Source organism: Syngnathus floridae, chromosome 19, assembly GCF_059516105.1.
Source record: "Syngnathus floridae isolate MCC-2025c chromosome 19, RoL_Sflo_1.0, whole genome shotgun sequence".
In the NCBI taxonomy this organism is placed as follows: domain Eukaryota; kingdom Metazoa; phylum Chordata; class Actinopteri; order Syngnathiformes; family Syngnathidae; genus Syngnathus; species Syngnathus floridae.
Window position 1 is genome coordinate 4806075 of NC_142431.1, and position 24142 is coordinate 4830216.

Here is a 24142-nt window from a genome sequence, read left to right on the forward strand (position 1 = left end):
CGAGAATCCAGATAGCCGCTGTCAGCTTGGGTGTCACCGAACCACCTCCCCAGCCGGGGAGGGGTGGGGGGAGCGAAAACAAACTCCAGCCGAATCGGCCACTACAGGTTAATTAAAGGCCATATCATAGAAATGTGTCTTTAAACATGTCTTAAATGTTTCTAGTGAGGTAGCAGTTCTAATATCCATTGGTAGGACATTCCAAAGCTCTGGAGCCCGAATAGAAAATGCTCTAGACCCTGCAGACATTTTCTTGTGAACGAAGGTTACGAGACGGAACATAAGGAACAATTAGGTCGACGAGATATGAAGACGCTAAGCCATGCAATGATTTATAGGTTAATAGAAGAACCTTGAAGTCACATCTTAAATGGACCGGGAGCCAATGTAAGTTGGCTAATATTGGGGTCATGTGATCACATTTTCAAATCAAATATTACCCCGAGATTAGTTACAATATCGCTCTGAGTGATAGTACTCACTATAGTTATAGTGGTTTCCTTAAATAAGTGTTGCTAACGAGCTGGACCAATTATCAACATCTCAGTTTTATCTGGGTTAAGACGAAGGAAGTTGAGAGACATCCATTGCTTGATCTCCGCAAGACACGCCTCAAGATTACAACAGAACCGCGGATCTGTCATCGATAACGGCATATATAATTGGGTGTCATCCGCGTAACATTGAAAACTAATATTATATTTACGTATTATGTCCCCAAGCGGAATCATATAAATATGAAATAGAATTGGTCCGAGTACCGATCCCTGTGGGACACCACACGTAACATTATAGAGCTCAGAGGACGTATTGCCATGGACTACTTGGTGCGTCCTGTCTGATAAATAGGAATAGAACCAGCTTCGTACTGATTCTGAAATACCAACACAACTTTTAAGACGCTCTATTAAAATATCGAAGTCTACAGTGTCGAAGGCAGCACTAAGATCGAGTAGTAACAATACCGATGAAGTGTTTTAATCCATAGCTATGAGGAGATCATTAGTCACTTTAGTGCTGTCTCACTGGAATGATTAGTTCTAAAACAAGACTGAAAGGATTCATATCGATTATTGGCGACCATGTAATCAATAAGCTGCTGCGCTACTACTTTTTCAAGAAGTTTTGCTATGAATGGGAGGTTTGAAACTGGCCTATAACTCACAAGTGAAAGCAAAATAACAAAGAAAAGCTGTGTGAAAACAACATAATTGTAACCAAGAATGTCTAAATTATGCAGCTACACAAGCACCCTTAATATATTTGTCAGCATTAATTTGAAAAGGGTAAACCACAATTAATACCTGACACACCTATTGACATTTATCTGCTAAAACTGGGCCAAGAAGGAAATGTTTGTGGGAACCACTCCACCTTCATTCCACCAAGTGAGGCCAGCCACACAGCGCTCTCAGTCTCGGTTTGAACTAACGAGTGAAAGCAAACAAATAAAAAACAAAACTAAAGTTGTGAGCAGTTAAAATGCCAAATTGGGGTACTTGCATGTTTGTGGTACTCACACACAGGACAATCGGACGAGTTTGTTCAAATATGATCTCAAGAAAAGGCCAAAAATGGTGACCAAATTGCAGTCCATGATAAACGTAAATTATTTTCCTGTTCTGTCAAACTATGATAGGTGGTCGCCTAACCCAAAACACAAACACAAAATCACTTAACTGTGATTTAATATTGATTGTAGTACAGTTTACATAAATGACAACAGATACTTTACAATGATTTTCAATTATGATAATGAACTCACCATACTGATGAACAAGCAGTTTGATGAAAATACAAAACAAGCATCAGTCGGTTCTGAAGAGAATAATAATTGTTTTTCGCATTGCATTTATGTTTTGTAGAATTTTATCAGCAATTTATTTTTCACTGTTATTTATCCTAGGTGGACCAACTATGGATACAAAGGTTGAGCAGCATACAACACAAGCTCAAATTATTAGTGTGTACACAATTTAGCTGGTTGCGCTTCAGGTCACGAAGCTCGCAGTAGCCTATTTTTTGTTTTCTTAATTGTTCATTTTTAATTATATTCACAGCCTATTTTTTGTTTTTTTAATTGTTCATTTTTAATTGTATTCACAAATCTTGCAGTCCAAGTCATGTTAACTATTAACAGCGCATTCTCAGCAATTAGAGTAAACATGAGTGTACAGTTTTTATAAGGCAATTGTGATGTATCAAGAAAATAAAAAAAAAAAAAAAAAAAAAAAGGACACCATTTTTTGAGTCAAACTGAGTTGAATACTGTTGGTTAGAGGTTATCTATTAAAATATACATAAAATGAATAAATAAGGAACTATGATTATGAGGGATGGAATCACAATCTAGATTTGTTATATGTTTTAAATTTAATAAGCAAACTGACAGATCCATGCTATGTCAATATAGTTATGATTAACATTGGAAACTGCTACACCTAAAATGAAGTAGCTCACCATATTTATTTGTTTACCCAGTATAGATTTAAATGAATGAATTAATGTAAAGCCAATAACATGTATAGCGTATTTTCCGGACTATAAGGCGCACCTAAAAACCTAAAATTTTCTCAAAAGTCGACAGTGCGCCTTATAGTCTGGTGCGCTTTATATATGGACCAAATTCCTAAATTTAAACTGGCCTGAAGCATTGTGTCATGAACAGTGGCCCGCTGAAGACTATGAATCATGAATCAAAAAGACTATGGATCATTATTTTGTGATTATAAAGTAATTTGTTGCGTCTGAAGTTGAAATAAAAAAGATAAAATGGAGAATGATTTGATTTGGATTAAAAATCTGACATGATGCATTTATGGTGCGCCTTATATTAGGACAAAGTTTTAAAATGGGCCATTCATTGAAGGTGCGCTTTATAGTTCGGTGCGCCTTATAGTCCGGAAAATACGGTAACTAAAACGGATTTCTTGAAGTGAATTTGCAGATTTATACAAAATAAATTCTCTATTGATATTTCCATAGTAGTATAATATACTTTGGGCCAGACCTCAAACCCTGTGGACCAAAAATCAAATGTCACAAATACTTGGGCTTTACTATGAGCTCAAAAAAAAAAAGTCCATAACCAGATATGACAATAATGATTGTGATGTTATATTCAAATACACAAACACATTCCAGCATACATGTAAAAGAAGAGAGGATAAATTGTGTGGATACCGAATGCTGCTGCAGCATGAGAGGAATGACAAATATATTTAGGAAATGATGCAGCCAGTGTCTTTCTGGGGCTTTAAATCGGGTTCCTTCATTGGTTTTACTTCCTCCTCTTTAGGTTTGGCCTGAAGAAAAACACAATAAAGATAATAATAATACATTTTATTTATAAGGCGCCTTTCAAGGTGATTAGAAACAATTATAACCAAATATCATCCTGTCGACAGAATATTTCTCTAAAAGTCTTGAGGACCATCAAAATGTTTCTTGTCAAATGTAAGACAAGCCTAGTATTTTTTTTTTTTTTTGTCAGAAGTGGTTTTCATCTTGGAACTCTCCTATGATGTCATTTTCTGTTTTTCCTCATTGTTGAGTCATGAACAGACTGTATGTCATTCTTAATATCGGGTTGATGATTTAAAATGTTTTAGTGTATCACACAATCCTAAATTTAATAAAACTATAAAAAAAAATTAAAAAAACAAGGGAAGGAGGAAAATATTTTTTTCATTGGACATACGTATAATACTAGATAATTGTGGTGGTCCATTTGATTTGTCAGAGACAATCACAGGAGCAACTGATATCCCGGAAGCAAAACATGCTTTAAGGCGGGTTCTACTACCTTGTCATTTTTGGCTCCCTTGGTCAGGTCAAAAGTGGCATAAACTTCCGGAGTACACTGCTCATTGGGAGATGGCAGCTCAAAGGGGATTGGCTCCACCAGGCCATAGTTGGCCTTCAACTCTAGCTGGGGAGGTTCAGTTGGGACCTTGTGGAAGTATCTGGAAAAAAAATATTAAATCTAGTTAAATTGTGCTAACGGTGACATCATTTTGCAATGACAAGAACATCAGCAACAGCAAATTAAAACCATATTACTTGACTCACATGAAGCCATTTTCTCTCTGACACTTTTCCAGTGTGTTCTTAACGAAGCCACCCAATTTGCGAAAGAAAAGCTGCTCAGATGGTTTTGCTGTGGATCCCGGACCTTTGGTGTGACGATACTCTTTACACAATTCCTCAGCACGGTTATAAGCTGCAGAAAAAGACGTCATTTTAATTCAATGAAGAAGGCAGCCAGGCAAGCGAGCATGAGGGCCTGTACAGAAAAGAATTGCTTCTTGAACCAGTATTTATTTAGTCCTCTAGATGGCACTCTACATTCAACATTGATAGTAGCCTTGCTATTTCTCAAACTCCTAAAACTAACAGTGCCATCTAGAGGAGTACAAAAATATAACAAATGGTTATTTTTTCCCCCATCACTAATGGTTCAGTGGCAAACAATTTAAACTCCTCAGAGAAAAAGCTGAAAGAAAAAAAAAAAAACTAATTTATTCAGCTTTAAACATTCCAATTGCTTTAAAACGTTTACATTTCCTTTTATATTAGTTTCTTAATAGTCTCCACAGATGTCCAATTTCTTTTTGGGGACATGAAACAGTTGTGCAGCCACTTTTCAATTTTCAACCTGCATATTTGTGTTTTTTTTTATAGGCTAAACCCAAGATACTGTAAAACTAGTCTAACCTGCCTGACTACTACAATTAAAAAGTGAGCTACAATTACAAAAATCCCTTATTTGCGCAAGATAATGCTGCTAAGATACATATCATCGAAACAAAGACATTTACCCTTCTCTGCTTCTTGGAGAGATCGTATGGCCTCCCCACACTTATCCTTCGCCAGCAGTGTCTGTCCATGATAGCAGTATGCCTGTCAACACATTGTTGAGCCGATGAGATCACACAATACTTTCCACCTTTACAAAAGTAAACAAACTTACATAAGCCATGTAGAAGTAAAATTTCAACTGGAGATACTTCCTCCACTTGGTGCTACACTCAGGCTCTAAAGTATTTAGAGTGTGATCTGGACACAAAATAAGCACATTTTAATAATATCTAACAGTTGCTTCAGTACTGCCTTGATTATGGTTTTAATTTACCTCAGAATAGATCTACTGTAATAAACAACTTTGCAAATGGCAACTAGACAATAACTCTGGACTTGAAATAATCACCAGCTTTCTGATAAAAGTTTGCCGTCTCAGATGCCAACGCTGCGACAATTGAAGCGTTGTGCTTCAGTTCAATGGCTCTGGCGATTGTCACTGTGAATAAAGAAGAATGTTTGCGTACTCAAAGATACTTGGCAGACTTGTGCATATTACACAACATTGACATTGAAGGTAAATTCCCACAATTTCCCAGCTAGAAAGGAACATACCTTCTTGAGCTTCTGCCTGAGACTGGATGATGTATGCATCAATCACTCTGGGATCCAGGTCCCTACCTTTTTCTGCAGGGGTGATGAGACGAGGGATGTGCACCTCCTGCCGGATATTAAAAGCCATTTTCTCAATCAGTAAATCACATAAAAAACAAAAACAGCTCTCTAGTGATGGGGCACGGGTTTCCTAGGAAAGACCAAATCTAAACTATACGATGAAAAAAATCAAAACTATAGCATGAGGTCATGGCAAGAAAGTCCCTATGTGTTATTTACCCTAAGATTTTTGAAGATTCCAGCAGCAACTTTCAGGCTGCGGTGAACATCTTTTGCTTCATCCTCTGAGACACTGTCAAAAAAAGAAAACATCTCGTGAAAAAAAAAAAAACGCACAAACTTTTGCAACATTTAAAGACAATGGCATACTTTTCTTTTCCAGCAAGCCTTGAGGCGAACTTGGTGTACCAAAGCGCTACATTGAAGGCCATGGAGACCAGCTCAAAGATTGCATCTTGTTGGGCGCTAAGATGACACAGCATGGAATGAAGGGAACGTTAAAACACGTCATCAGTGTTAAAGGGAAAACAATTGAACCGTACCTTGGTGTGTTCCCTTGTAAAGTATCAGTCCATTTGAAGTTCTGAATGTATCTCATCTTGTTGTCCTGTGTAGTTCCATCCAAGGATACGATGAAGCCTGTTGTATCAGACAACATGTGTGGGTGATATGACCAACCATGTTTATATTTTCTCAAAGTGGACAGCACCAGACATGTACATACATGGCGATTCAGATAATCCGATTAGCAACAATTGCATCATTATATTTTAGAATATATTTGTATGAGTCTAACAACTGACATTGTAGGAGGGAGAAGTATGCATCTGAGGCACTTTTCATGATCTCAGCATTGCAGGTGACATCTGTGAACATTTCCAGCAACCTTGCCCTGGTTGTCCTTAGGTCACTGAATTTGTGAACACAAATACAATCATTAGATGGTGTTGCTGTAGTATATAAAAGCATATGACAAATGGAAAGAACATTTAAAACATTCATCAGGACACAACAGACCAGTTGGACATCAAACTAACAGCTAATGTTTGATCATGATAAAAAAAAAAGGTCGAAGTCCAAATCTGATTACACTATCATTAATATATCAACACATCAGACCTACTTGCAGATTTTATTTGCAGCGGGGCTCCCTGCAACACCATATAAATTGAAGGACACAGGCGCTGTAGCCTTAAGGGGATTTCGGTGAAACCAGTGTGCCATCTCCTGGGTGAGGGAACGCCTATAATGTCTTCAACAGTCAGCATGACATCAAGTTAATTTGTGAGTTACGTAGAATGAGGAATTCTGACAACATGGATGAGTTTCGACGTGCTACTTCCAGTGAATGTAGCGCTAGCTAACAGCTAACCGATACTTGCTGTTACTATAAGACAACACAAAAACACAAATTCATTTGGTGTTCCACGTATTAACACTTCGGCTCAATTAGGTATTTTCACATTGTGTCACATTATGTCTTAAAAAGAGACGATTACGTTATGATTACATAATCTAGGAATAGCTATGTTAGTATTAACACTGGTTTAATCTAAATGATTATAGCAATATATCGACCGATTCGTTACAACATGAATATGTAATACAACACGTAAAATGATGGGTAAAACACTTACCAAGCTTGTGACGTTTGTTATGAGTGATGCGACGGAAAGTCTGAGCCTGTCAAGTTACTTCCGGAAATAAACTGGGACTGAGCGTTAGCCAATGAAATCACAGTGTTTAGTCACATGGCAAAAATCCAGGAAGTACCTTCAACCTGCTTATCAGGTTGCAGTACTTGATTTTCTAACACACTTGACAGTGTGTGACGATTTAAGTCAATATTTATGTGACAAGTGTGTCTATTTGCATCATTAGTCCTGTAATTAATGTTTTTAATAATTTCTGATAAAATAAAGGCTAGGTTTCTTTCTAATATTTATGAAATAGCTCCCAGATAGTGTAAATTACATGATTTCATCAAAATGCTACAAGGATGAAAAGCAACACTATTTTTACCTTGCTGAATTAGTCTGTTGTTTAGGGTGAGGGTGCTGTCTCATGCCATTAAGTACAGAATTAATTACCATGGCAAGAACAGGGCGTCTGTTTGCAGCCAGAGTATAAAAGAAAAAAAGGAAGTGTAAACTATGAGGCACACATGGATTGAATCTACCTTTGAACTATCAGGATTTACAAAACAGTGAATGCTTTTGTAAATAAAGAATAATCTAAACCTTATGTTGAGGATACGCGTACCTTCGCACTACTACCGCTACGAAAACATCACTAAGCCATATCACAGTCATTTCATTATTTTCTTAATTAAAAAGTCATTTGTCAGTTCATTCAGTACTTGTTCCCATAAACAGGATGTACACACAAGGCACACAGATTAATAATGAAAAATATATTTTTAAATTAGTTTCCCATTCTGAAAAATCATTAACCAGGTATGACAAGTAACAGGCAGAATTCAGACCAAAAAAAAAAAATCACATTATCAATATCCCATTACATCAACAGAGCACAAAGTCTATGACCACATTAACATCACAGGCCGTGATATACAGTATTGCATGTTTGGAATATTCTTCACCAAGAATGATTCTAAAAGTTTATAATCTAAAGATACACTATAAGTGCACCATCCCGCGTTACTGATTGCATAACAAGCAAGATGATAATTTCACATAAACATTTAGGTAAAAAATTACATTCATTAACACCCTTTTTGTAGAATTTAAGACTAATTCCAAGTACTTTTCCTGACATTTAGGCTCAAAGGAACAATCAAAAGGCACTTCTGGTCAGCTGAACCTCAAACTACTAATAGTACTGTGTTAAACTTCAGTTTTTCACTGCCAAAACACAATTCACATTGATATTTTCCACTTTTGTTTGTATCACAAATGTACATTTTGGGATCCCTTGGGACATATTGTTCCAAAAGCAAACCCCAGGATATGAAATTCAACAAAAACCAATATATGACGCTCTCATTGTTGACATAGGTGACTATCGCTAGAGGGTGCAAACATAAAAGGTCCGATGAACAAACCTGATTCAAGACTTGTTATACATGATTTAACGTATGAAGTATTCAGTAACCTCTGTTATGTGCGTCAATGTAGCATTTTCATACCTTTAACCTGCCATTTAACTGCACTTTAGACTGTACCAGTGAAAGTGATTGACATAAAACGACTGAAATTCAATATTTAGGTCGCAGGTAACTGGCACAGCTTAGTTTGGACACGAGGCAGGGTTCGATCATTCATAGATGAATTGCATCATACACAAACATTCTTAAAGTACACTCACATTATTAACAAAGTCTTCGGCAACGATCAGTGTAAAAGTATGTACAACATGCTTGGACTTGATTTGCTTGTGATTTTTTTTTTTTTAAATCAAGGAGTGGGGGAACCTCCCAAATATTAAAACATACTCTAAAGACTCTTTAGACTTTGTTTGAAAAATGTGCAGAATGGACATTTGAAACATTTGTGACATTAAAGCACAGTTTAAAGGCGTTTGGCATAGTTATTGCATAGAATATGGTCCCGGACATCTCCCCACCCTCCATTCTTCACGTGGTTCTTGTGTAGAGCTGCTTCAGAAGCAGAAAGGACAAGAGAAGAAGGGAAAAGCCCATCTTTAGCTATATTAAGTGCCTCCTCAACCTTCTGTGAGGCCCATTCTGGCCTGCAGTTCTGCTTCTGATGGAGCCCGCAGTCTCCGGTATGAAGAACCCGAGAGCCCTGAGCCACAAGAACTTTTATAGGCTTTGAAATGCAGGTACCAGAAAGATGCTGCAGCGTCCAGTCCCAGTTGTAATCGTCATACGTGCAGAAGTCGTTGCTGCAGCTCATCATCTTGTAGTACGCCTCTCTGGAGATGGCCATGCCTATGTTGTGCTTTGTGGACATCCACCCAGTGGTCAGTACCTTGTTAGACAGTGTGAGGAAGCCTGCAAAGTCATTATGGTTTCCCAATGCCAGCATATCACAATCCTGACATTTGTTCTTCCTGAACTCAACCGTTGAATTATAGAAGTGAAAAATGTCTGGTAAAATGAAGTTGTCCTCCTCAAGAAATATTACGAATCCACTGTAGCCCTGTATTGCATTGACTCGCTCCCAAACAAAATGTAACTTCCACCACCAGTGATGTTTGGTTTGAGTGATGGAAGCTTCTCTGTAGTGTCCGTAGGAGTCCGGGTGCTTTGCATTGAGGCATCCTGTTTTGATGGCATTTTCTTTGGAAATGTCCCTTGGGCAATCCCGTGGATCCTGCCCAGGAAACTCGCTGGGATACAGCTGAGTGCTAAAAGGGAAATAAATTTGCAATACTTTGCAAAAAGTGATCCCTTGCACAATGGCGTTGATTTCCGCTGAAAAATAGTCATGGCTGAAGATGAGGAGGAAGCTGTGGACCTCTGCAGCTTTCTCAAAAGACTTGATGAGAAGTTTAAGGTATTCCGGTCTGTTGTGGACCTGCACAACCAGTACCAGCTGAGGCTCCCCTAGAAACCGCTCAGCATTTAAAATACGTTGCTTGTAATTTGCCCTGTAAACGGATTGCATCAGTTCTGACAGCGACCCAGAAAAGTTAAACTTTACTCTGTCGCTCGAGCGTGTGCCCTGATTAGCTTGATTCTTGACATCACTTAAATCGTTCCCAGAATCTGACAGCACACGTGTGGACACCAAAAGAGTCCAAACGACAAAGGAAACACCCAAAAGTACCAGCAGATTCTTTTTAGCCAGCCGAATTCTCATTTTGGAAAGGTCAGATAAGCAACCTTTGGTCAACGGCAGCTCACATTATCTGGAAAGTACTTCTTCAGCGTTACGTGTGTTGATTCAAACTTCTCTCCCCTGTCCCAGCAGCACGTTGCTGCTATCTTTTATCACCTATAAGGAGAAAATATGTGATTTAAGTATTAACATTGTGTTAATCGTTAGCTTGTTTTAGACTCACCCGTAATGCGGTGTAACTTGACAGTGCACGCTGCTCGTAACAGGAAGAGAAAAGTCTGACGGGGGTGTTTCATCTCCACTTCACAACTCTTTGACTGCTGACGTGTACAATGTGGCCGAGTGTCCAATAGTTTACACCCGGAGATTAAGTCCCGCCCCTGGCTTGTAGGCTGTGGAAAGACCCCTTAAGCGTCACAGGGAGTCAGCGGCTGCTGGACGAATCATTCCTGCAGAGAGGTGTGTAATATGAGAACCGGACTATCTGGCTCTGTTTGACATTCAACAGAGGGCGGCGCCAGGGCATATAGATGCAATTATTCTAACACATTTTAATATCCTTTTCTTATCCAAACACATTTTTCATTGAATTTTAATCAATTTATAAAAAGTCACACAAACAGCCTCTCGAGAGTCCAATCTAAGAATTCAAAATTTGGGCAATACAGTGATCCCTCGCTACTTCGCGTTTCGTTTATCGCGGCTTCACTACATCGCGGATTTTTTTTCCAAATTAAAAACACAATTTAAAAGTCAAAATAAAACTTCTAAATTGAGGAACCATGTGTCTAACCTTTAGGACAATGTAGTATTGCTCCAAATTACATTCCTTTAGAAGTCCATTTTCGCGTGTTAGCACGATCGCGAATTAGCCTCTTTCCACTAACTTGTTAGCCTGCCCAGTACTTCTTGTTGGTGACCGTACATCGCGGATTTCACTTATCGCAGGTGGTTTATGGAACCAATTATCCGCGATAAACGAGTGATTACTGTATAAAAAATACATGCATATGAAATGTAAACAAGGACTCGGCCTATAGTGCAACAAATCATTTTGTTTTGAACTCAGCAGCCATAAAATATAAATATGTTATAATATAACGTATGATGTGTTTTGAGCCTGACTGACCGTCGTCCTGTGAGCAGACGATTGTGGTGGAGCAGGCGGCCACAGCTTGAGAGCATCCTATGGAGAAAATGTGCAGCTGGTCATGGTGAAGGTGTGCTGCAGCTATCCTTGGCCTCACATCGTGGTGGGTCACGTCAGGGTCACCAATATGGCAGAACGGGGGATCACATATCAGACATATGAGAGTCCTGGCACTGAGGTCCGCCACAGTTGCTTTTTTGCCTATAGATGGCGATGTTTCCCACAGTTTAAAGGTTTTCTTTCTTACGTATAGTTTAAAAAAAACTTAATGTAATGTTCTCTCATTGCCAGAACAACTATTTGCGTTGGGTTTCTCACCTGCTTCACACTACCCTACCCCGGCTTTTAAATTAGATTAAAAATGAGAACTCCAGTTGGCAAAAACTGAAATCTTCAGTTCAAAGTGTGCAACATCTGAATTTTCAATGCCAAGCTCAAATCCACTTTGGTCACGTAATTCAATGAGCTGCATAGCCGCATAAACTAATTTGAGTTGGGGTTTATCGCCCAACTTTTAGATTAGACTCATTTTTGAAAAATCTGATTGGAAATAAATTGAATAATTTTTGGTTTGATAACTGTAGAGGCTACACTACAAGTTCATTAGGTTCAAAGTGTGCAACATTTGCATTTTCACTGCCAATGGACCTTTACACATTATATAAAACTGCATCATAATGAGCAAAGGATGACAAACGGTCATCAATGCATGCCAAATATTTCCAGTTCATAAAACAGCCACAAGAGGGTGCCACGACTATTGATGACTGATATCGGCAGTATACGCAGAACCTTGAAATCCCGATACAAAACCTAAAACAAACTCCATTATAAAAGCTTTAAAAAAATCAAGTTATGTTTTTTATGTGGTCACTGCTCATGCCCAAAGTCTCCATAGAAATCAAGTGAAGGGGCGTTTTTGTGGACAACAGCCTACGTGACTTAATTACCAAAGCACGACAACTTGTTTAGTATTTCAAGTGGACTTAAATTCAAATGAAGTCACCTTCTCCAGCCTCTCATCAACCACCGTCCAAACTTCTCACTCGCAACTCAACTATAGTGATTTGTACATATCTGTTTCTATGGACAGCTTATGTATTATGTGAAATGCAAAACCAGTATAGAATATTTTTTTTCTCATTTATTTATGATCATTTCTTGTGGTTAAGTGACTAAAGATTATTTGATTTAATTTATTAATGTTATAGTTCAAGTAATATTGTTGGGCAAAAAGAAGTTGCAAAATTTATATTCTACTTTTTGATTGACATTCGAGCTTTGGTTATATTCTTAAAAAGTATTTGGTGATACTTGGATAATGTTTTTTTCATTAATCTTGAATCCAGTGTTTAAATATATACAGTTTTAATTCTTGCTCCATTCACCTGATTTGCATGTACTGTAAATACTTTCAAATTAAAGCTGAACAATGAGAATTGTGTCTGTCCCAATATTTATAGACCTGACTGTAAACTAATGCATCACTTTTCATTCACGATCATTGCCTCATCATACAGAACAGCCCAATAATGTCAAGTAATAAAAATTCTCATTCCCTAATTGACTCTCTAGGTATAGCTGGCATGGATTAATGAAGGTTATTAAATCCTTAATATCAAGACAACATCTTCCTAAAGTTGCTATAAAAACATTTTGGAATGTATAAGAACAAGACAATAAACTCCCTAAAGTGTGTGCTTTCTTTTGCTAAAGAATGATTACACTTTCCATAGAAATCCATCTGATTGCAGAACAGCAGGATATGTGTGAAAGTGGAATTTTATTTTAGCTTTATGTGACCTTGTTTATTTCGCTAGAAAACTTGACTTCTCACGTACAGTTTAACTCTACAGAGCCTGACATCGAAGACTGGTGTGGCTAAAATGCTAAAATGATATTATGGTTGCTGCTATTTTCCTCATTATTATCACAGAAATATTTTATAATACAAAACAATATCATCTCCCAGACACATGGCGGCTAATCATATGATACTGAAATGACATATTTCAATACATACATGTACATGCCATATTAAATTTGCAGGATATTTTTTGGGTGAATTTATTGTCACTTTTCTACTCGTTTAAAACGGCAACTAAGGGGTCAAAAAGCAGAATTACATAACTGGGTCTTTTCACTTGAACCCTGCATGGACCTCAAACACATGACATGAACAAAGTAATCACTAATAAAATTAACATTACTGAGATGCATGAGGAGGACATCATGCTGTCAGCAAAAACATGAAGTGTGCTCAATTTTCTCCAGTGTTGTGTGTGTTCATTAATCCACATTAGCAAGGAGTCATAGGAAATGTATTGGCAAGTATGAGAACATCTTCAATGTGGTGATAGAATAATTTTTTTTTTTTTTTGTCTGAGGTACAGCAGAGCAGTTCAGCCCTGCTCGGATTAGCAACAGATGGTGTAGTTTAACTATGAGCTAAGAGTTAACATCATCGTGTGGCGCTGCTTTGAATTAAGGACAAACGTCAACATTTCTCAATGTAGTTATTTTGTAGGAAATTCCTCTTACTACGTGTGCGTTTACTAAGCGTCATTCGTTTTTTTTTTTTATGTTCCTGTGACTAAACTTGAGTCAAACATGCAACTTTCATCTCTTCTTTCTCTTCCTTGTAAGAAAACAGTATTTCATGTCAGCGGTTCCAAGTTTATCTGTCTCCGAAGGGAACCCTTTGGACAAAGCTGTAACATTTTTCAATAACAATATTTGTTCTCATTTCTGTGTTTTGCTGAGATATTTGCAAATGTTGTGAATGCTTGAGCTTAAGTCTGAAGGAACAATTTTGGGTGTGCAGCTCAGCCTTGCACAGCCACTTGTGCAGTATGTCAGGGTGTTGACATTCACGTGGCAAGTACTAAGTAGAAACAGATGAGCCATGAGCACATATCCGCATCTGACACCTCAGGTTGTTCGAGCTGGGAAACTTGGTCTTGTAAACTCGTGTTTAGAGTTTACACTGTCAGGATGTCTATTAAATCATTTTTGCAACTGGTATTGTCTTGAACCTCATACATCTTTTGTTCTTTTTAACTCATAACAATAATGTTGCCTTGAAAGTAAGTAATATAGTACTTGTTGAAACACGGCTGTGCCAAACTATTAAAAATAAAAAGGTTAAACTGTGTCAAACTCGAGGATTTGGACAGATTTGGCCCGTCACATTATTTTACGTGGCCAGCGAAAGAAAATTATGTGCATTATGTGTCATTTATATAAAATCAAGCCTCCATTTTTTTAATTTTGTCTACAGCACGGGTGTCAAACTGATTTTTTTCGCGGGCCGCATTGTAGTCATAGCTTCTTTCGGAGGGCCATTATGACTGTCAACCCAAATAAATGTATGAGCACCTCATATTATATACAGTAAAAGCTTCAAAACAAACTGACAAATAACTCGTTTTCAAATCAGACGAGTAAAAACTGGTCACATATTTAAATAAAAAAAAGATATTATTAAAAGTGAAGACCATTTGTAATTCTAGTAATGACACACGAATTTGATGCACAATTTGTCTTCGCGGGCCACGTAAAATGATGTGGCAGGCCGTATCTGGCCCCCGAGCCTTGAGTTTGACACCTGTGGTCTAAAGGGGTATGATCGCAAGATTTTAAAACAGAAGTTCACATCTGTTTTCATCGCAAAGAGGATATTTATCGACAGCTGTAAGGCAGAGAATTGTTGAACTGTACCCGAGCTCTCTTCAGGCGCAGAGGAAAGGAATGTTTGGAACAAATGGAGTGTGATTGATGGCGGCGGAGGAGGGTCCAGGAAGAACCGCTGGTAGTCGGGGGTAGGGGGAAATTTGTTGCAGACCAACACTTGTGGAAATATGTACGCCAAAAAAAAAAAAAAACTTTGTTGTTGTTAGTTTTTAATCAGTTACCATAGAGTTTTTAATGTGACGCACGCTGTCTTGAGGCATAACTGGTCTTCATTTGATTCTTTCTTATGAAGCTTGGACTCTTATTCTATAATTGTCTTCTGGAAAGACAGAACAATGTACAGTCAGAATATAATGATACTTTGGAACAAAACCTCAAATTTTTGGCTTCTACTTCAAGACAAACTGCTAAATGTTAATGTCAAATGTGCGAGAAAATATTGAGAAGGGAGTGAAAGTGAGAGGTCCTGAACTTGACTCATCATTTAAATATCCAAGATGTATTACTCATCTGGAGGTATGAGTCAGTCGGCCTGGGTGTTTCTTGCAAATTTGTAATTTTTTGATTAAAATTGTCGTATTTTTAGGTGATTGCAATCAACTGAGCATTAATGCAAATACAGTCAAACATAGACATACATTACACACCACCAAAAACATGACAGTTTTGGTAGTGCTAACCATTCTAGGGGAACAAAAATACTGCCAGACAATAAAATCACACTCATGGAAAACCTTGTGACAATCATTTCATCCCTTAATGTATTTAATCTAAACCCTGCTAATAATTCTGTCACTGATAATTAAATAGAAATGAACATTTGTTTATATGTGTGTATGTCTAACCACATTCAATTGCAAACTTGTAAACACGCATGAAGCTGAAGACAGAAGTTATGCAGGCTTCCACTTGGCTTGAATTATGCCGCACAGTCGCAGCCTGAAATGTCAGCCATCTGTGGTTTGTTATTCTACAAGGCCGGATTCTTTTATGGTATTTTAAAATCTCCTATTTTGGACAGCATGGCATTGTATTTTCAGGATATGATCTTGCTAAGCTTATCGTTGGTTGACTGCTAGAAAAAAAGAAGTCCCTGTGAGTTTGTGTAGATTAGTTGAAAACTGATAGAACGCAATAAGGAGTTTTTTAAAACCCTTTTCATGTTTATTTAATTACTTTTTGCTCCATCTGTTCCTCCATTAACTGCACTTTGATTCAATTAGATTCATTGAAGACAGAAATTACATAACACATTCCTCCAGCAAGACATTACGCAAGTGTAAAAATAGCAATGACCAATAGAATATTGATGTTTGGTTTTTCTCATAGTTCTCGCATTATAGGAGATTAACCCTTTGCTAACTGTTTATGATTTTTACTGGTATACATTTAGCAATTACAGTGAAATACATCTTTTTATTTTATTTTATTTATTACATTGTGCTGCTTTATCAAATGTCAAGAATAATTTGTATTCAATAGAAAAAGTCCCTAATTAAATACAAGTTGCATACAATTATTCTTCTTATTATTATTATTATGATTATTATTGAAGGAGGTAAAAGGAAGTTTTGATGAACTTTATTTGCTTGGCTTTCAGCTGCAATGTTTAGTGTCTGCCAAAAGAAACAATTGAAAAACTAACAAAATATGCCATCTCTGTGGGGTTGCAATAACAATAGCACTTGGCTGACAGCAGATTAAGGATATAAAAATTGGACGTTTAACCCAACATATATTTGTCACGAACTGTGACATTCATTTCAATAGGAGTGACTTTTCTTCGTATTACCTCAGTGCCTGTGCACGAAATGATCCCCAGTAGGACCACACATAATTTCAGACTTTGTTGCCAGATATTTGGACAAAGGTATCTCAAATCATCACCTAATAAAGAAATCAAATAAATAAATCAAATGGCGTGCTATTTAGAGCAGAATAATGTGGCATAGCAAGGTTATGGCAGTTCTCCCGAGACTACCCATTTGTTAACTCAAGGCAGTGAAAAATTATTGTCACTTTTTGTTTAAAAGTTGGCACTGAAAATCTGATAAAACCTCAAGGCTTCTTTGAAGGGTGGCAAGCTGCATAGCAGCAACGCCCTCCTTTTTCCTAATTTGTTAACTTTACATACAACAAAGTCACTCAGAGCCATGAGATTTTTGTCATAAAAGTGTTTGTCTTGGATTAAAAAAGTATCTAACATTATTTACCATATATATTATAGTCATAAAATCCACCATCCCTTGAGGTGCCTTGTTAGGGTTAGAGTTAGCTCAACTTTCTGAGAACATTTAAATTTGTATTTTTAGAGAGGAGGAGGGGAATGATGGGGAATCCATTTTTTTTCTTCTCAGCCAATAGGGAATTACAATGACAATATTTGTAAAATCTCATGTTCCTCAGTTGGAGTGTGAACATCGTCATGCAAATATTGTGCAGACAATGCATGAATAACAATGCAGGCATAATACAAATAAAATTAAAAAAATTTAAATGGAATACTGTTTGTGTAATTTACTTGTCTGAGTGCCATTATGAAATACTTTTTTCAAATGCTTCATGCTGGTGAAAAACAACATTCGTGTAGGTCCTTGTTGACCTTTGTGTTCCTGTGTGGAGAACAAAAGTTGCATAGAGCCAGAGAGAGAGAGAGAGCATGAGTGCGTGTGTGAATCTCAGCATGTTTCCATGGTTGCATGTTATGGAAAAAGCAAAACCCGGAAACCTGAAACAATCAGACGAAGGAGTTGGGGACTGGTATTTACAACCTTCTCACAGAGGCCCAAAAGGTTGGTTGTTTCTGGGGTCAATGGAAGTTGTAATATTCCTGTCAGCATGCCAAGATATTTTCCTCGAGGGATGAACTTTGTTTACCACTTGGAGGATGAACAGCAAAGCGTTGTTCCCATCCATGGATCCATCAGCCATAGATCTAGGATTTGCAAGGGATGAAAGAGAATGATTTTATGGTACAGCAAATAATAAAGTTGATGTTCTCTGAAATAAATGTGGTAGCATCATTAAAAAAAAAAAAAGTTTTAACGGCAATGTACCACACAGCTTCGTAGACAATTAAGTACCGTATTTTCCGGACTAAAAGGCGCACCGGACGATAAGGCGCACCTTCAATGAATGGCCCATTTTAAAACTTTGTCCTTATATAAGGCGCACCCGATTATAAGGCGCACCATTAATGCATCATGTCAGATTTTTAATCCAAATCAAATCATTCTCCATTTTATCTTTTTTATTTCAAATTCAGATGCAACAAATTACTTTATAATCACAAAATAATGACCCATAGTATTTTTGATTCATGTTTCATAGTCTTCAGCGGGCCACTTATGATTGATTTCATGACACAATGCTTCGGGCCAGTTTAAATTTAGGAATTCGGTCCATATATAAGGCGCACCGGACTATAAGGCGCACTGTCGGCTTTTGAGAAAATGTTAGGTTTTTAAGTGTGCCTTATAGTCCAGAAAATACGGTAATTGATTTGGGATACACATTCTATATACACTAATGATGGTAAAATAAAGCTTCAAATTTGCTTCATGAACCAGTTGAATTTCTTTGACTGCTCTAGATGGCACTTGACTTAAAAAGTATGCAATTTAAGAAATCGTAATTCAGTGTGCTTTCAGGCCTTTTTCAATCAGCCATCAAAACGTCTCAATAAATACAACCGATTCATGAAGCATCTTGAAGCTTCATTTTCCCATCAGCAATATAAACACAGCACAACTAGTTGCTTCTCTATTGTGCAACCAATATTAAGGTTCCATTACACATTTCAATTACGCAGTCCACGGCTTGGTCACCTTTGTGATGTTTCTTAAAACACTGTCTGTAAAGTTAATAACTTTATTTATTAGAATCCATGATGTGTTTTCTTATGTGACACAAAGGATTTCAGTCAGTGTTCATTACCTGCTTACTTGGCGCCTTTCTCATACAAAACACAATCGCAGGAAATGGAGGGAATGGTGGCATGTGCCAATAAATTGAAATTGTATTCCTTATGTCTGTGCACCTCGCCACTGTTTACCAAGCGATGAATAAAAAACAAGCAATAAACTTTCTCATCTCGCTCTTATTTCCTGTCCGTGGAGACCCAAGAGAGACAAATAGAGGAAAACATAATCCCTTGACTCACAGAGCCAAAACACACAGACTGAATAAAACGGCTTATGGGAGACAGGGACGATTCAATCCTACGGATTCCTGCAATTAGTTGAGGCATGAAGAGAACATCTGTAGAATTCTTGTGGGGGATGCTTGGCTTTGTGTGTTAGAAAATCCCACGATAGTACATTAATCATAACCTGTACACTACTTTTTTTTAATTATTAAAAACATGTGTGATTTACTTGAACAGTTTTGTCTTTTCGAACAATGGTCTCCTTTGTGTTTTTAGAGTTTGCTGTGCTGGAACTAGACTCAGGTGATTCTAACTATTTAACTCTTGAGCGATGGGTGAAAGTCAAAATAATAAAAACAGCTCTCAGTGTTACTCTAATAATAATAATAATAATACATTTTATTTATAAGGCACCTTTCAAGGCACTCAAGGTCACCGTACAAACACAAACGAGCATACACAATTAAAAGAAAAACAAAAATGTTTAAAAAAATTAACGGATTACTCTACTGCAAATTGTTGGAGTAACAATATATAATGTCCATTAACACTGACCATTACTATCAAACAAAACCAGCTCTAAAGCAAAAAATGCAAACTTATTCTAGACTTTCATTGTTTTTGTCCAAAACATCACTCCACAAGGGGTTGTTATGGTTTTGCAAGTCTGGACAGGATTTATCTGTTTTCTCCTCAACTTTTGCTGAGCTGTGGCGCACTTGGCGTGAGGATATTTATTTTTACCATCTGAAACCCTCAGATAAATATTCACAGTGTAAATCATGTCCTGTTCTGAGGCGCAGGGGCAAAAGTAAGGTAGATATGCAGCACTCAATGGCAGGAAGTGCCCCTTCAGGACACCTAAGCGATATTGCAAGGCGTCAGGTTAAACAAGCAGGACACATTGCAATGTTGTCCTTAATTAAATCAATGTTTTCATTCCGATTCACTCGTTTTGGGGCGAAACAACTCTTTTAAAGCCAAACTACGATGGCGTCGTGAAGCTCTTTTTTTTCTCTCTGTCTCTCTCACATGCAACTGCATAGCATCAACATTACACGCTGTTATTCGTTCATGGTTCTGCGAACCATCTAAAAAGTCAGAAAGTCAGAGTCAAAATTGACCATTTAGAGGAGAGGTGTCAAACTCAAGGCCCGGGGGCACAGATACGGCCCGCCACATCATTTTATGCGGCCCGCAAAGACAAATTGTGCATCAACTTGGGTCAATACTAAAATTAAAAATATATATAGATTTTAAAAAAATAACGCTTGCAATTTTTATTACCATTCATCTTTTTAAAATATTTGAATAGTTTTTACTAGTCCCTGATTTCAAAACTAGTTAATTTGTTGTGTAACATATACTGTATATAATATTGACAGTCATAATGGCCCTTCGAAGGAAACTATGACTACGATGTGGCCCGTGACAAAAATTATTTTGACGCCCCTGATTTTGAGTTTCTGTACTGTTCCATCGTGTTTGGCTGCAGTGATGAAACTGGGTTGCCATGTGTAAGAGCTACACATCGGTGACATCTTTTAATCCACTCATACACACATTTAATGTTAACATGGAATTCAGATGTAAAATTAATTATTGTGATGTATATACAATGGCGGACCATGGCAGTGACGTATCGAGACTCTTAAACGGGTCAAGAAATCGAGGCAATCAGCCTGCAGACATTCATTTCTAAATTTCTAAAATCATCTGTGGTTTAGTTGTGAATGGGCAGTTTGTCACATGTCCAATGTATGTGCCCACACACAAACTGTGTCAAGATTATTTTTCCATGGTCCTATAAGTGTGTGTGAGGATGTGTGTGTTGATGTGTGCATGTGTGTACGCACGCTTTGATCCACAGTCAGGACATGGAAAACGCCTTCCATTTCCTCTCCTGTAACATCTCAAACACACTTTTGCAATCTATGGTCGTGTCTCGAAGCTTTGGGAGTTGCCGTAAAAGTGATGAGTTGAAGGTTAAAGAAACATTACAATCATGCCAGTCGCGTCAGACATGCACATTTTTGTTTTTGTTGGAGAAAGTTTGGTAGAGCTAACCTCAACCCTGTCACCTGCCAACGTTCAAATATTCGGAGCAATAACAAGACTGAAGATAGTCAATTCAAAAAGTATCCTATTAATATGATTTTATAAAGGAGAAAATCAAATATTTTCAATTAAGTAACAGAACTGTTCCTACAAAGAATTAAGAGTCAGTAAGAATCAAAATTGATTAATTTCATTGTTCTTGTTGCATTTCTTTCTTGATTATATGTATAACAAGACTGAAGATAGTCCATTCAAAAAAGTATCCTATTAATATGATTTTATAAAGGAGAAAATCAAATATTTTCAATTAAGTAACGATTATTTTCAGAACTGTTCCTGCAAAGAAAAAAGCCTCAGCAAGAATCAAAATTGATTAATTTCATTGTTCTTGTTGCATTCCTTTCTTGATTATATGTATAACAAGACTGAAGATAGTCAATTCGAAAAAGTATCCTATTAATATGATTTTATAAAGGAGAAAATCAAATATTTTCAATTAAGTAACGATTATCTTCAGAACTGTTCCTTCAAAGAAAAAAGATTGATCAAAATTGATTAATTTCATTGTTCTTGTTGCATTTCTTTCTTGATCTTATGTTCTAAAATTCAATTCACACAAAATATGACTGAAGCCAATGAAGGCCCCTTAATGGGAAATGAAGCTTGCATTGGTCGGCTTCATTTCCCAATAAGGGACTGAACAGTGTTCAATTTATTGCCATATAAACACAAACATTAACCGAAAAGGTCCCACAAATCACAATCAAAACATGTTAGAGTGACCATTTTTGGTGTTGGTGAAATGATCTACCGACACGCCTGGAACTGGATTAACTCAGCGTGGGCATTACGGATAGATATCAGTCCAAATATTTACTAAGACCGAGCAACTTGGGTTTGTGTCGCCAGGCTGGGTTCCAGTTGAGATTAGACAGAGCCTTTGGGCCACCTAGCAACCTGCTATCTATCACTCCCAATTTAAATAAAAACATTCAAGTGATTATTTTGTTAGCACTGAGCGAACAAAGAAATCTCTTCCCTGCATGGCTGGCTCACATCCCCTCCACCCTATTGCATCCCACCACACCTATTTTTATGTAGTGGGTATTGAAATAGAATTTGAGTCCACCTCCGCGAAGGGTGTGTATGTTCATATGTGTCATACATGGACGGATATGCTCATGTTCCAAGCTTGGATGTTTTAGCTCACACCAAATTCAATTAGAACATTATTTCCATATGAGACTCATTGTTTGTCACAAGAGGAGGGAGGGTTAAAGGGTTTGCTCACATTCCGACACTCCCAACTGACCATACATTACCTCAGTGAAGAATGAGAAAATGCAAAACTGGTTTCCATAATTGTGATTCTCATCACATTGTCTTTCTATAACCTTTTCGCTGGAGGAAGTGAGTCCATTCGCTTGTGTTACTTCCTCTTCCAGGTTCAGCCACTTGAGAAAAGACACAGCGAAAAGGTGAACAATGATTACAGATTTAGAACTACGAAGCAAAAATTAGCATCTACTTCCTTGTGCTTTATTGTTCCCTAAGGATGTTAGTTCATAATACTTACAGTAAATTCGATCTTGAATCATATTCTTGAAGTTCCTAAAGAAATACTCTCCAAGTACCACCACAATGACTAACATTCCAATACACCAGCATACCAGACCCAAGTAATTATCAAAAATGAATCCAGATTTTCTTTCATTCCAAAAAAATGATCTTGCATTGTATGAAAACACACTTGTAGCTATTGAAATTAAAGAATTGTACTAAAATAGTTTGAACTCCAAGAAAGACCTAAATAATTAAATACCACACTGATTGTTTTGTTTTAGAATGTTACATGTGGAGTCCCACAGGGATCAATACTTGTCCCTCTATTGTTTAGCATCTACATGTTTCCACTTGGTGAGATTGTATGTAAATATAACATTAGTTTTTACTGTTATGATGATGATACCCAATTATATATGACGTCCACAATAATAAATCAGCACAACTTTTGGACGAGTGCCTTACTGAGATTGAACAATGGATGTCTTTCGGTTTGGAAGTCATTCAACTATTTGGATACATGCAATTGAAAAGTCATTTTTCATAAAGTGTGGAAATACACATACGTCTTGCGCCTGTCTGGGTGGTCTTGGCCCCAACTCATGCGACAATTTGGTAACAGACAGTAGCCTGCAAAATACCAAAAGGAAGAAAAGTCCACCCACGCGCCCAGGAAGACTTTACTTTGCGCTCTCGGAATGAAAATAGGCCCCATGGCGTACCATAAGGTTCAAGAACTTTACATTCAGTTAAATTCTATGGGATTTCCATTTGCTGTAGCTATTGTCATGATTATTCACGTGGTGCGCATATTTCATAAAGGGTGATATCACAGACATATCGTGGGGTGCGACACGATGCAAGCACTGAACATTTTCAAATGTAACAAATTAATTTGTTGAAATCAAAATGGATTTTCCCCATTCTAATCAGTTTTCAGGACACATCTTTTATAGGTATATACCATGTGTGTACACACATAGGTCTATATATAGACCTAATTTAGACGTCTATTTTAGCTTTATAATATAACCTAAAATAGACGTCTATATCAGGTTACAGAAATAACCAATTCACATATACGGATCAATACGCTTGTTAAACACAAATCCAAATAGTTGTACTAAGTTCATCTTGTTTTTCCTTTTTTAATCACTTCACTGGTTCTTTTATGTCAAACAAATTATTTTAGGTGCATTACCTGACATGTTTCGGCGGGTTCACTCTGATGAAGGCGGAAGAACCCACCGAAACGTGTCAGGTAATGCACCTAAAATAATTTGTTTCATA

At 37.3% G+C, this 24142-nt stretch overlaps 2 protein-coding genes across 2 annotated transcripts; both read right to left on the bottom strand.

Annotated features, from left to right (window-relative positions):
• Positions 1-1671: 1671 nt before the first annotated feature.
• On the bottom strand, positions 1672-7239 carry brox (BRO1 domain and CAAX motif containing). The gene is made up of 13 exons (XM_088362054.1): positions 7113-7239; positions 6599-6727; positions 6279-6385; positions 6018-6114; positions 5845-5940; positions 5695-5767; positions 5416-5521; positions 5210-5299; positions 4973-5058; positions 4821-4902; positions 4072-4222; positions 3806-3965; positions 1672-3305 (listed from the first exon to the last, which is right to left on the bottom strand). Exons 2-13 carry the CDS (start codon positions 6697-6699, stop codon positions 3222-3224), a joined length of 1233 nt encoding a protein of 410 aa, XP_088218180.1. The 5' UTR covers positions 6700-6727; positions 7113-7239; the 3' UTR covers positions 1672-3221.
• Positions 7240-7873: 634 nt separating this feature from the next.
• Positions 7874-10612, bottom strand: LOC148381768 (alpha-1,6-mannosyl-glycoprotein 2-beta-N-acetylglucosaminyltransferase). The gene is made up of 2 exons (XM_088362053.1): positions 10465-10612; positions 7874-10397 (listed from the first exon to the last, which is right to left on the bottom strand). The coding sequence occupies exon 2, from the start codon at positions 10260-10262 to the stop codon at positions 9006-9008; it is 1257 nt and encodes a 418-aa protein (XP_088218179.1). The 5' UTR covers positions 10263-10397; positions 10465-10612; the 3' UTR covers positions 7874-9005.
• Positions 10613-24142: the final 13530 nt, after the last annotated feature.